This window comes from Eulemur rufifrons, chromosome 10 (assembly GCF_041146395.1).
Source record: "Eulemur rufifrons isolate Redbay chromosome 10, OSU_ERuf_1, whole genome shotgun sequence".
In the NCBI taxonomy this organism is placed as follows: domain Eukaryota; kingdom Metazoa; phylum Chordata; class Mammalia; order Primates; family Lemuridae; genus Eulemur; species Eulemur rufifrons.
In genome coordinates this window covers 13890482-13904818 of record NC_090992.1, presented here as the reverse complement: position 1 = coordinate 13904818, position 14337 = coordinate 13890482, and the positions used below count along the sequence as shown (strand labels likewise).

Below are 14337 nucleotides of genomic sequence, written 5' to 3'. Positions count from 1 at the left end.
AATATATTAAAATTTCCTAAATTTCCTAAAATAAGGGCAGAAATAAAAGACAGACACCTAAATGGCCACCAACTTATCTACTATGGAAGCGAACTAGAGGAACAGCAAAATAATATTTGTATGTATGGATGCTCCTTCTGTAGATAATTGGACCCAAACAGAAATAAAATTCACAGTTCAGTAAGATCCCTAACCCTGACCTTTTAATTTTTTTTTCTCCTTTTTTTCATACATTCATACAGTATCATGTAAGCTGTGCAAAACTTTACTTAGACTGGCAGTTTGCCATATCAGTTGCATTTGTCTTTGGTACAAAAAATAAAACAATCGCAATAATGTGCAAGTATTTGTCTTCTTCCGGTCAAGTACCGAAATATGAGTTTTCTAGAGCCATCTTTTTTTTGTTTGTTTTTTTGTTTTGTTTTTTATACAATACACAGACTCTGTGGCATATATCTACATTTCAACATAGTCCTATATACATTCAAAAAATTTGAAAAAGAGTTGGAACAAAAAAACATTTAAACCCCATAATTTTTCCATCTATATATCTTGTTTTTCCTCATTAGGGTTTTCATCATACAAAATATTACCAGTTTTATAGTTTCCCCAAAATACAAGGCACAAAGAATATGCTTTTTTTTCTTACTTGCACAGACATATTTATATATATATTTATATATATCATATTGAGCTCTGACAATGAACATCTAATATGGCACACAGGCAGGAATGCTGGGTGTGCCACATACAAGTGAGATTAATGGTTGTGAAAAATTAGAACAGAAAGCAGTAATTCTAAAAACAATCTAAACTGACTGTTTAAAAAAATGCTTCCTCAATTTTTTTGTGTGGTTCAGAGCATAAACCTGCCACAATACTTGGCATTTTACTGTTTCACTCCTTCAAAATGTTTTGCTTTAACAGATTTTTGCAATCTGTACCTAAACATTTACTTAAATGTATGAGCTGCAATTCTGATGCCAGCAGCAGTTTTAACCATGGTTTATGCTCTGAAAATGCAATAATCAAGTATTTTGGATCATGCTTCACTTATGCTACTTAGTTCTTAAAACAATGTAACCTAATTGTAAATGTTTACATAATGCTAACTGACATGCAAAACAGAATGAAAATTTACAATGGATAATGTGACAAACGCAGACATTTCTGACCAGTGGTCCCATGAAGCTCATTACACTTTTGATGTTGGTATCCTTAGTCCTACAAGGCCTCCAGTGGGATTGCCTTCTGCAGTCTTCTCTAACACCTGGTTAACAAATTCTGAGGTTTGCCCAGCAACTGGGAGACCTGAAGAGAAGAATAAAAGGCATACTCAGACACAAAAATGGACAGGCATTAAGCGAAGGGAAGGAGCAGGAAACATGTGAAGGTCAGGTGTAGCCCTCAGCTTGATACTGGTCCCAAATGAGCGTTCTACTGCTTGCTACTGTAGCCCAGATAATTCTACCCATCAGATTAGAGCCTACAATTTTAAGATTAGAAGAGCCAAACCAAGAATAACCATAAAGAATGGTTAATCAAAATATTTAAAGTGGGATAGATGAGAAATAATAATAGTCTAAACCCAAACTCAAAGCCTGTGAAACATGTTTTATCCTTGTTCTCTCTGCCAGTCTCTTTCACCTGCTCAAATCTCACCGTGTTCCATGAGTGGGTTTCACCCATGCAATTGAAAATGTAGATCTGAAGGATGTTTTTAGTCTTTTTTAAATAATTACTGAAGTTTATGTTCCTTTGTCTCCACTTTAAAGTGAATGAATAAGAAATGTTAGAAGAGAAGAGGGAGAAAATGTGGGAGTGGTATAAGTATGCTGATTTTCTCATCTTCGTCATCTACTACAGTGAGGTCCAAAGATACTTAAAATCAGTAAATGAGTAACAAGAGGTATAAGTACATTTTTTTTTTTTTTTTTTTTGAGACAGAGTGTCGCTTTGTTACCCTGGCTAGAATGAGTGCCATGGCGTCAGCCTAGCTCACAACAACCTCAAACTCCTGGGCTTAAGCAATCCTCCTGCCTCAGCCTCCCGAGTAGCTGGGACTACAGGCATGCGCCACTATGTCTGGCTAATTTTTTCTATATAGATTTTTAGTTGGCCATATAATTTCTTTCTATTTTTAGTAGAGACGGGGTCTCGCTCTTGCTCAGGCTGGTCTTGAACTCCTGACCTCAAGCGATCCACCCACCTCGGCCTCCCAGAGTGCTAGGATTACAGGTGTGAGCCACCGCGCCCAGCCGTATAAGTACATTTTTTAAAGTATTAAGAAAAAAAGGGAGGTGGGGAGTGGATGTAGAAATATACTTATTTAGCTTGCTCATAGTAAGAAGTCAAAGAACTCAAAAGATACTGTAAAAAATAGTGACACTTGGCCAGGTGCAGTGAATGGCTCAGCCCCATAATCCTAGCATTCTGGGAGACCTAGACGAGAGGACTGCTTGAGGCCAGGACTCCAAGACCAGTCTGGGTAACATAACAAGACCCTGTCACTACAAAAAATGCAAAAATCAGCTGGGCATGGCAGCTTGCACCTGTAGTACCAGTTACCCAGGAGGCTGAGGCAGGAGGATTGCCTGAGCCCAGAAGTTTGAGGCTGCAGTGAGCTATGATCAGGCCACTGCACTGTAGCTTGGGCAACAGACCAAGACTCTGTCTCCAAAAAAAAAAACCTCAAAAAAACAACAACAAAAAAAACTGATATCACCCTAACCATGTGATCAAACTTACCATGACCAATAATGGGACAAACTGGTATTATGTGCCTTGATTGATGGAATGAGAAGCATATATGATGCATTCTTGCAAAAAAATTGAACTGCATCTAATCATGAGGAAACAGATTAAATCTAAATGTTATAACATTTTACAAGATCAACTACCTGGATTTTTCATTTAAAAAAAAAAAGACTGGCAGACTGACATAGATTAAAAGAGACAAAAGCGATATAACTAAATGCAATGCATGATCCTCCACTGGATCACAAACAAAAAGGCTATAAAGGACCTTACTGGGACAACTGGGGAAATTTAAATATGGACTCCATATTAGATATTTTATCAATGTATAAGTACCTGGGTGTGATACTGGTACTGTGGCTGACTAGGAGAATGTTCTTGCTTTTAAAAGATACATGCTGGCCGGGCGCGGTGGCTCACGCCTGTAATCCTAGCACTCTGGGAGGCCGAGGCGGGTGGATCGCTCAAGGTCAGGAGTTCGAGACCAGCCTGAGCAATGAGCGAGACCTCGTCTCTACTAAAAATAGAAAGAAATTATCTGGCCAACTAAAATATATATAGAAAAAAAAAAAAAAAATTAGCCGGGCATGGTGGCGCATGCCTGTAGTCCCAGCTAATCAGGAGGCTGAGGCAGCAGGATTGCTTAAGCCCAGGCGTTTGAGGTTGCTGTGAGCTAGGCTGACGCCACGGCACTCACTCTAGCCTGGGCAACAAAGCGACACTCTGTCTCAAAAAAAAAAAAAAAAAAAAAGATACATGCTGACATAATTACAGATGAAGAATCACGGTATTTGCAAGTTACCTTCAAATATCTGCCCCCCCCCCACGAAAATATACGCACAGGTAGAGGCAGAAATAAAGCAAATGTAGCAGAATATTAACAATTTGTGAATCTAGTTGAATGAATGCAGATGTTCACTGTACTTTTTAATTCTACTATTCTATAGGATTGAAATCTTAAATGAAAAATTGAGAAAAAAGATTAAATATACATTTTATGTTATAGTTAAAAAGGCAACCTACAAGATAAAAACACAAAGTTTGCAAATTATCAGAGGACATAAACGAAAGTGAAACCATAATAATGGATCATATAGTAAATGATTTAAAAAGGCAAAAGACCATATAAACATATCCTAGCAGATCTTTTGATGACAGAACTAAAACCAAACATAGATCATATCAATATGTAAAAGTGAGCTAAACTCACCTATTACATAACTCCAAAAATGAATAACAAACAAAATCCAAATACATGCTATATATGAATATATAAAGATAGATTTTATGGCATATAAATTATTTAAATTTTAACTAAAATGTTTTAAAAAGACATAACTAATATAAAATGATTCAGAGGGACTGAAAATAAAAGGGTAGGCAAAGGGATACCAAAAAAATTAATAAAACAGCTGCATTCATGATCATGATTATAATACCAGACAAGACTGAATTCACAGCAAAAGCTGAAACACAAAAGAAGTATACTTCATGATGATAAAGACTATAATCCATATGAAGATCTCATAGTAATAAATTCTATTCACAGATCCCAGCATTCAAAAGCAAAAACACAGAAAATATGAGACAGAACTGAAGCACATTAGTGGGAGGCTTTCTTTGTTTTACACAGAGTAAATGGACTCCTCCCACCAAAAAAAAAGAATAAAAAAGAAGACCTAACTAAGAATATCTAGTTAACATATATGTGTATCTTAATATAAAACAGAAAATACATCTTCTTTTCAAATGCCCACAGAATATTTAAAATTGTAATCATATATTAAGCAGCTAAAAAAATCTTAGTAAGTCACAAAATACTAGAGGTTAGGACTAAAACTAGAAAATAATAATCCCTACCTTGTGGGAAATTTTAAATCTCCCTCAAAGAATTCTTGGCTCAAAGAGTAAATCAAAACTAAAATTTCAAAGTATTCAGAAAACAATGAAAATTTATGTCAGAATTTATATCAGCTAAGGTGAGGTGGCTCATGCCTGTAATCCTAGTACTCTGGGAGGCTGAGGCAGGAGGATTGTTTGAGCTCAGGAGTTCGAGACCAACCTGGCAAGAATGAGACCCTGTCTTACTAAAAATGGAAATAGCCTCTACTAAAAATAGAAAAATTAGCCAGGTGTCATGGCATGCACCTGTAGTCCCAGCTACTCAGGAGGCTGAGGCTTGAGCCCAGGAGTAGATGGTTGCAGTCAGCTACGATAACTCCACTGCACCCTACCCAGGGCAACAGAGTGAGAGACTGTCTCAAAACAAAAAACAAAAAAAACTAACTCTAGGAAAGCTTGTAATCTAACAGAGATTTTACAATTTAAGAGAATTTAAGATTTAAGAAAAAGAAACTCCAAGGTATTTAAACTGGTCCAGGGGAAATTCTGGGAAGATGGCTGTATGGCAGCATACATTTTTAATCTCCATTTCCCCATACATTAATAAAAACAGAGCAACTAAATGGTAAAATCATAAACCCATGGAAAACATTCACAAGTAACAAGGTATCCTCATGAACGCCAACATTCAAAAGGGTGGGAAAAAACTACTAAAAACTATAAGAACTGCACAATATCAGCATTATCAGTATTCATGTGGGATGAGCCAAAAGGGAGTAATGGATGGACCTGAGAACAAAAGAAATCTAAAATAGCCAATGGGTTACTCAACTGGAAAACACAGGAGGCCAACTTGTTAACTGCAGCTGCAGCTATGAGAGATTTTCTCTAACCCAATAATGAGGATGAGGTGAGTGCGAGGGGCCCACAGTCTAGTCTCTAGGAACTCAGAAAATGGACCAGCCAGGACTCTTACAGGAAAAGAGCCAGCACTAAGAAACCTCTGGAGTTGGAATTAAAATTGAGCAAGACAGGACAAAAGAAAGAAATAGTCCAAATAAAATGAGGGAGGGAAGCAGAACAAGAAATCAAGCTGCCATGTCTTTTAACTGAAAAGCAGGACTTTGCGAAACTAGAAAAGCTATATTATATATATATATATACATATATATATATATATATATATATACATATATATATATATATATATATATACACACACACACACATATTTTTTTTTTTTTTTTGAGACAGGGTCCATCACAGCTCACTGCAACCTCCATCCCCTGCGCTCAAGCGATGCTCCTGCCTCAGCCTCCTGAGTAGGTTACATTACAGGTGTGAGCTGCCGCACTCAGCCTAGAAAAGCTATTCTAAACTAACCCTTCTTTTAAAAATTTAAACCAGGCGCAGTCCCAGCTACTCAGGAAGCTGAGGCAGGTTGATCACTTGAGGCCAGGAGTTCAAGATCAGCCTGGGCAAGACAGTGAGATCCTGTCACTAAATTTTTTTTTTTTTTAAATGAGCAACAGAAAAAGATCATGGTCAGAATTCCATAAAAAGTTTTTCTAAGAAAAAAGAGAATAAGAACATTTCTACAAACAATGAAAGCATACCTAAAGACATGACCACAAAATGGATGGAAAGACAGCCTACTATTATTTCAAATGAATTATAAAACATTAAAGAAAAGCCACAAAACATGAAAGAACATAAATCAGAAATACAAAAACTCAGAAATAAACCGACAGAACTCAGAAAAGAATTAGAAATAAAAGAAAAAATTCCTGAAATTAAAAGGAACACAAGAGCAGCAAATAATGCTTTAAGAGAAACAGAAGATGAAATGGAGAAGTAATTTAAAAATAAAAAAGAAATGGAGATATAAAAAAGATTTGATAAAAAGTGACAAATACTGAAGATGGGCAAAGAAGATCCAACCTAGAGATAATAAAAGTTCCTGTGGAAGAAAAGCAAAACAAAGGAATAGCTCAAATACTAAAAAGATTTGAAACTACATATTCAAAGAACACAAAATGCGTGTGAAAATATGAACCTAAAATGACCAACTCTAAGACAAAGTCTAGTAAAAATCACTGGCACTTAAAGAAAAAAAAAAATCCTCTTGGCGCTTAGGCAAAACCAACACATTATTCACAAGGAAAACATAATTAGGCAATTATTAGCAATTTCAACAGCAATGCTTTATGCCAGAAGAAAATGGAGAAACACATTCAAGATACTCAAGGAAAGAAAATGTGAGTCAAGGATTTTATATCTGGTAAAACTGACTGTCAAGCTTATCAACATACAAGACTTTAAAACAAAAAATAAGAAGGTAAAAAGAATTTTTTCTTGTAATATTAAATTTCCCCCTATACCTAACAAAGGAAGACTGAAAATGCTTTTAAAAAGAAAAGAAAGAAATGCTTTGAAAGAATACATAAAACGTTAAAATAGCCCCAATCCATTTGAAGAAAAAGTCAAGCACTGAATTAATCTACACTGAAGTGGGAAATAAGCGACTGTTTAAGAGAATACTGACCTTTAGGGTCTACTCTTCAACTAAGACTGTTTTCAATATGAACAAAGTTTTGCTCAAGATAAACGTTTGACCTTTTATTGTGTTAATTTAATTTTTTGGATTTTCGTAGAGTGTATTATGCTGTGATGCCCTTGGGATGCTACTGATCTGTAAGGTGATTTGCTCCTATGGCAGCGAAGCCACTGGGCCTTTCCAGTTCCCATGACTCTGTCTATACTAGCCATCTCTCTCCTCCCTGTCAGCTGCCAGTCTGACTGGCTTCTGCATGCCTGCCTCTCTGATCCTCCCCACATTGTGCTATCTATTCAGGGATGGGAAACCAGATAGCCAAGTTTGTTAAAATCATGTGAAATGTATCACTGAGTAAAACAAATAAGAATCTCTACTAAAGTGCAAACTGCAACCTTGACAGCTCCGGGGCCTTTTCCCCCTATGGAAGGTTAAAGTTGCTAGAAGTCTATTTTTCTTAAGTGTTAAAACTCTTTAGTGACTAAGTCTAAATTACAAATTATAGTAACCAGCAGTACATGTTTATGAACAATAAATCTCAAAAGATAAAACTACTCATAAAGGAAAATAACTACAATGTGAACACTTGACTTTTTCCTTAAACTAAAAGAACTTCTAATATTCCCTTGAATTATATATCTTATGCTGCATGTTATTATTTGTTTATGAATTCTTCTTACCAAGAGTATCTTTAATGAGGATTTCAAGCTTCTGACCCATGTTGGGTCCTCTCTCCTCTCTTGGATTCTGTACCCGGTTTACAATCTCTTGCTTGATAGAGTTGATTACAAACAATAAATTATCTGTAAGACAGAAAAAAACACTTGGAACATGTCACTAACATGGAAGAATTTCCTTTTAATTATGTAATAACATTTACTCAATTAAAAATGGAGAACATGTAAGAATATTAAGCAGTGATGGTTATATGCTTTCTATCCCAAGAGACTAATTTCGAATGATGTGGCTCTTTTTTTCTTTTCTAAAATTGCTTGTTTCCAGAAATGTGTTTTTTTTTTTTAACACCTTAAGATCATTGAGTATGATGTGGCACTTTTGATAACACACTGTAGCTGGGCACAGTGGCGTGCACCTGTAGTCCCAGCTACTCAGGAAGCTGAAGCAGGAGGATCACTTGAGGCCAGGAGTTTAAGGCAGTAGTATGCTAGGATCACACCTGTAAATAGCCACTGCACCCCAACCTGGGCAACACAGAAGGGCCAATCTCTAATTTTAAAAGGCAATAAAACAAGAAGAGATAACACATTGTTGACATGCACAAATGTCCACTACCCTATAAGCAACTTGTCTTAGAACTAGTCTTTACTGCTTTAAGACTGATAGTGCCTACTATATCAAAGCACAGGACCTTAGTAAATGTTTATTAAATAAGTCAAACCAAGTCCTTCAAAGACAAGAGCTTTGAAAACAAATTTTCCTATCTTAAAAAGCTTAAAAACAAACAAACAAATTAAAGTTAACCTAAATTAAATAGGAGGGCAACAATAAAAAGTATAAATCAATGCAACAGAAAACAAATACACAATAAAAAAATTAATAAAACCAAAATCTAGTTCTTTGAAAAGAGCAAACAAAATTGAAAAGAAAAAACAAAACTGACAACCCCTCCTCCCAGGTAGACTGATCATGAAACATTAGAGATAACACTAATCACCTGTATCTGGAATTAAAAAGGGGTTATCACTTTAGAATCTATAGACAGTAAAAGGATAATAAGAAAATATTATGCTAAAAAGTCAAGAACTTGGAAGAAATGGACAAATATCTTCAAAATGCAATGTAAAATTGACACAAGAAGAAATGAAAAATCTGAATAGCCTATTTCTAGTAAAGGAATTGAAATTACCAAAAATCTTCTCAAAACAAAACCCAGAGGGTTTTAATGGCAAATTCTACCATAGATACAATGAAGAAATAAAATTGATCTTATCAAACTTTCTCAAAAAAGAGGAAGAAAGATCATGGCCCAGTTCATTCTATGAGGCCAGTATAGCCCTAGTGCCAAAACCTTACAAAGATATTACAAAAAAAAGAAAGAAAGAAAAATCACAGATCAATATCCCTCTTGAATATAGACACAAAAGTCCTTAACAAAGCATTACCAATGGAATCCAACAAAAAATATTAGAATAGAATACTATAAAATATTAGCAATAGAATCTAATGTAAAAAAGAAAATACATCATAAAGTAGAGTTTATTCCAAGAATGCAAGGTTGGTTAACATTCAAAAATAAATTAATGTAATTCACCACATTAGCAGGTAAATACGTGATATATTAACAGAACAAAGGAGAACAATACATGATTGTTCTAACAGGTGAAAAAAAAAAAAAGCGTCAATACCTATGCATGATAAATGAAACTAGGAATAGAAGAGAACTACCTCAAAATGACAAAAGGTCTCTCATCTACAAAAAAGCACACTACCAAGATCATACCTAAAGGTAAAAGATTTCCCCCTGAGGCTGTAAATAAGGCAATCACCACTTTTATTCAATATTGTGGCCAGATGTCTTAGACATTGCAGTAAGGCAGAAAAAGAAATGGGATAAAGATCAGAAATGAAGAAATAAACCATCCCTATTGGCAGATGGTGACTGCTGAAGTAGGAAGCAAGGAATCTACATACCCACTATTGGAACTTAGCTATTTATTGGCTAATAAATCATAAGATCCAAGAGTAAATACACAAAAATCCATTTTTATATATTAGCAAATAGCTCAAAAATAAAATTTCAAAAACAATCCCATTTACAGGAACACTAAAAATATAAAATACCCAGGATTACATCTAATAAAAGATGCTCAAGCACTCTACACTGAAAAGTATTAATATAAAACATAGCAGAGATAAAGATTTAGCTAGATGGAGAAAAATATCAGGTCCATGGATTGGAAGACTCCATTTTAAGATGGTAATTCTCTCCAAATTGATCTACAGATTCAAAGCAATCCTAATGAAAACTCCAGCAAACATTTTGGAAAAAGTGATTAACTGATTCTAAAATTTATATGGACATGCAAAGGACCTAGAATTGCCAAAATAATTTTGAAATAAAAGAACAAAATTGGAGGAACTAGAATAACAAGAACTTGGCTGGGCCCCGAGGCTCACGCCTGTAGTCCCAGCACTCTGGAAGGCGGAGGCAGGAGGATAGCTTGGGGTCAGGAGTTCAAGACCAGCCTGAGCAAGAGCAAGACCCCCGTCTCTAATAAAAACATCAAAAAAATTAGCCAGGCATGGTGGTGTGTGCCTGTAGTCTCAGCTACCTGGGAGGCTGAGGCAGGGGAATTGCTTGAGCCCAGGAGTCTGAGGTTGCTGTGAGCTAGGCCGATGCCACGGCACTCTATCCAGGGCGACAAGAGTGAGATTTTATCTCAAAAAAAAAAAAAAATAAAGATTGATGTTAGAATAACAAGAACTAGCACTACCTGACTTCAAGATTTACTATAAACTACAGTAATCAAGACAGTTTTGTATTCACATAAAGGTAAGACAAATAGATCAATGAAAAGAATATAAAGTCCAGAACTAGGCCCATCTGTAAGTGGTCAACTGACCGAACACAAGTGCAAAAACAACGCAATACGGAAAAGTCTTTTCAATGAATGGTACTTGATCAACTGGATATTCATGTAGAAAAAATAAACATCACCTCTTACCTCACACCATATTAAAAAAATTGATCTAGAATGGATCATGCAAAACTAAATGCAAAACCTAAACTACACAAATTCTAAGAGAAAACATACAAGAAAATATTTGCAATTTTGGAGATGGCAAAGGTTTCTTAGGACACAAAAATCATGAAACGTAAAAGGAATAACCGACAAATTGAACTTCAAAATTTAAAATGTTTGCTCTTTGAAAGATGCCAATGAGAAAACAAAAAAGTCAAAGACTGGGATAAAATATTTTCAATACATACATCAAAGAACTTGTATCCAGAATAAATAAGAAACCTTTAGAAGACAAATCAATTTTTTTAAATGGCAAAATATTTGAACAGGCTGGGTGCAGTGGCTCAACACCTGTAATTCCAGTGTTTGGGAGGCCGAGGCAAGGATCACTTGAGGCCAGGAGTTGAGACCAGCCTGGCCAACAGAGCAAGACCCTGTCTCTACAAAAAATTAAGAAGAAAATTAGACAAGTGTGATGGTGCGCGCCTATAGTTCCAGCTACTAATAAGGAGGCTGAGGTAGGAGGATCACTTAAGCCCAGGGGTTGGAAGCCACAGTGAGCTATGATTGGGCCACTGCACTCTAGCCTGGGCAACAGAGCAAGACCCTGTCTCTAAAAAAAATAAATAAAATAATTATGCTGAGTGAAAGCAGCCAGTCAAAAAAGAGAACGTTAATGATTCCATTAATATAAAATTTTAGAAAATGCAAACTAATCTCTAGTGACAGAAAGCAGATTGTGGTTACCCAGAAAGGAGTATGGTGGATAGGATGGCTTACAAAGGGTCACAGAGAAACTTTTGGAGGTAATGGAAATATTCATTACCTTGATGGGTTTCACATTTGTATGCATAGGTCCAGACTAATCAAATTATACTCTTTAAATATGTAGAGTGATTGCACTTCAATTATAACTCAATAAAGTTAGAGGAAAACACATTTTTAATTTCAACGAACAGAATTCCTATGGTCTGAAATAAGTCTCTACCTCTTAGAGGCTGCTCTGAAATCAGTGATTTGTTATTCCTCTTCTAATAATACCAAGAAATGGCCAATCTAGACTGAGGTTGAAGAGGGAAGTGAAAAACAATAGGGAAGTAGGACAGTTTAAAACTACATACAGGCCCAATACATGAAAAATGTATCATTAAACAAGGATAGTACAGCTAACTTGCTAAATCACATGAAACAAGAAATTTGTGCTGCTCCGTGAATACTTGACAGAGAACACTATTTACTCAAGGACATTTACATAAGGGCTGGACTTATGGGAAATAGTGAGGTTCTCCCACACTCGACAGGTTAAAAGTAAATAGGTTACTATTTTGGGTTTTTTTGTTTTTATTTTTTAAGAGACAGGGTCTTGCTCTGTCACCTAGGCTAGAGTGCCGTGATCATAGCTCACTGTAGCCTTAAACTCCTAGCCTCAAGTTATCTTCCTGACTCGGCCTCCCAGAGTGCTGGGATTACAAGTGTGAGCCACCTTGAGGTTGCTTTCAAAACAAAAAAACCCCACCACTATAAAACCAAAACAGAGCAGAATAGTTCTTCTCAAGCCTCGAGGGAGAGGAAAAGGAACACTAGGAGGGAAGGGAGAGTAAATGAAAATTGTTCTCATGCTACCACAAACCTCTGGTTTGGGGAACGGAAGCATCTGGCTCTCAGAATTTGAGTCCAAACATTAAATCCATTAACAGATTCCCCTTCTCTGATACCATGTTCATCTAGGAATTTTCTGATTTTAATTTTTCCCTATAGCTTGTTTAGGGACAAAATATATCAGTCAGGGTGAAAGTCCAATCCATTTAATAGTTCTATTTCTCATTCTGAGTCAACAAATTTACATGTGATTCACACAGCAGTCTCTAGCGAGCTTTGGCAGTAGGAATCAATGGAATAAGGAAGTTTGGTAGGATAGGATGAAATAAGTAGTATAGTGGGTCCCTGAAGCTAGTCCTTGGAACAATGCCAGTTCATGACAAATTAAAAAGGATAAGGACAACAGAGGATGTTTTACATAAAGCCGAATTTAATAGATTATGCCCTTCTCAATTTTTAATACTAAAATACTCTTCCTTGATTAAAATTATAGTAATTACAGATGATGTTCAATGTTCTCACTTGGCAAAATATAAAGCTGATAAGCCTGTGTTTTCAAGTCCCAAAATCTTTTTCAAATGTCACTGATTTGTAAGTCACAAACTCTAGAAACCACTGGGTTGACAGGTAATGAACAGTAAGTGTTCCACAAGGCAGTTACAGGGTGACTTCCAAATTATCTAGGGGTAGCAAGGGCGCCACTCAGAGCTTGAGGTCAAAATGCTTCAACAGCAAGAAAGAATAATAGACAAACGGATAGATTTCTATTTCAACAAACCATTTTTTTTTTTTTACCTAATTCATTTACTGAATGGCCATTAATAAATAAAAACATCAGTTCATTTCACAAGTTGCTAACTTTACAGTTAGAAACTCTCTTTCTGCTCTCACAAAAGGAATCAAGATAATCAAGAAAAAAGATTTAAAAAAACTGCACAAAGTTTATTGAGCACCAGACGTCATACTACACTTAAGAACAGTTCTCTACAAACAAGTAATTGATCATTTTGCATAGTTCCACTTTCAGATTCAACTTACCCAAGAGCTACATACTGAAGAGGACACCTTTAGAGGCAAAGGAACATACCAACTCTTAGACCAGGCTTAAACAGATCAAGGGAGAAGGGAGGGGGTGGTTCTTATCACAAGATCAAAACCAGAGCTTGTGAACCCTCTAATGCACTGTAAAAGGGTTCCAGGTATGTGAGACAACACAGGGGCCTCCTCCCGTGAGCAGCGTACTCTTATTATATTCCAGGATGCCTTAGATATGAGAATTGTCTACATGTGCCATGATGTGAATGACTGAGAAACATGTGGTTTAGATCAAAACCAGTGGTTCCCAAATAAATACCAGGTTGGCTGCACAAAAACAAGCTGGCAAGTGCTAAAATTATGGATTCTTGGGTTCTATTTGATTCCAATTCAGAAGATCTGGGGAGAAGCCTAGAAATCTGTATTTTAACAAGTACACAGACAATTCCAGTAGGTGATCAAATTTGGAAAACACAAAGCTAAATTATCCACACAAAGGTTAAAATATTATTATTGAATTTAAGGGAAATATTAAAATGAATCAACAAAACTGACGAACTTAGCAACACAATTATAAAATAGAAGTAAGAAATAACTATGGTCACAAGTGGATCAGCTTGTTAGCATAGAGATGAGATTTGGCTTAGAGAGCCACAGATACAGACACTTACACTAAAAGGAGGACAAGAATGAATGAAAGTGAACATGTGGCTTACTGAATGGATAAAGAAATAGGAGGCTAGCCCAAAACTGGGAAGAATGCAGGGAAAGCAAATAACAAAACCAAAGAAAAAGAGAGTGGTCAGCAAATAAGGGGAGGTTAATCAAATTCTTAAAAGTTTAAGT

The 14337-nt window shown here is 35.9% G+C and overlaps 1 protein-coding gene across 1 annotated transcript in view; it reads right to left on the bottom strand.

The window, feature by feature from the left end:
- Positions 1-709: 709 nt before the first annotated feature.
- The window catches only part of CREBRF (CREB3 regulatory factor), a 50016-nt gene continuing 36388 nt past the window's right edge, over positions 710-14337 (bottom strand). Inside the window, exons 8-9 of the mRNA XM_069484187.1 lie at positions 7834-7956; positions 710-1311 (exon numbers count right to left, since the gene is read on the bottom strand). Of these exons, the coding sequence (XP_069340288.1) occupies positions 1196-1311; positions 7834-7956 (239 nt within the window). The 3' untranslated portion in view covers positions 710-1195. The remainder of the gene's footprint in view (positions 1312-7833; positions 7957-14337) is intronic.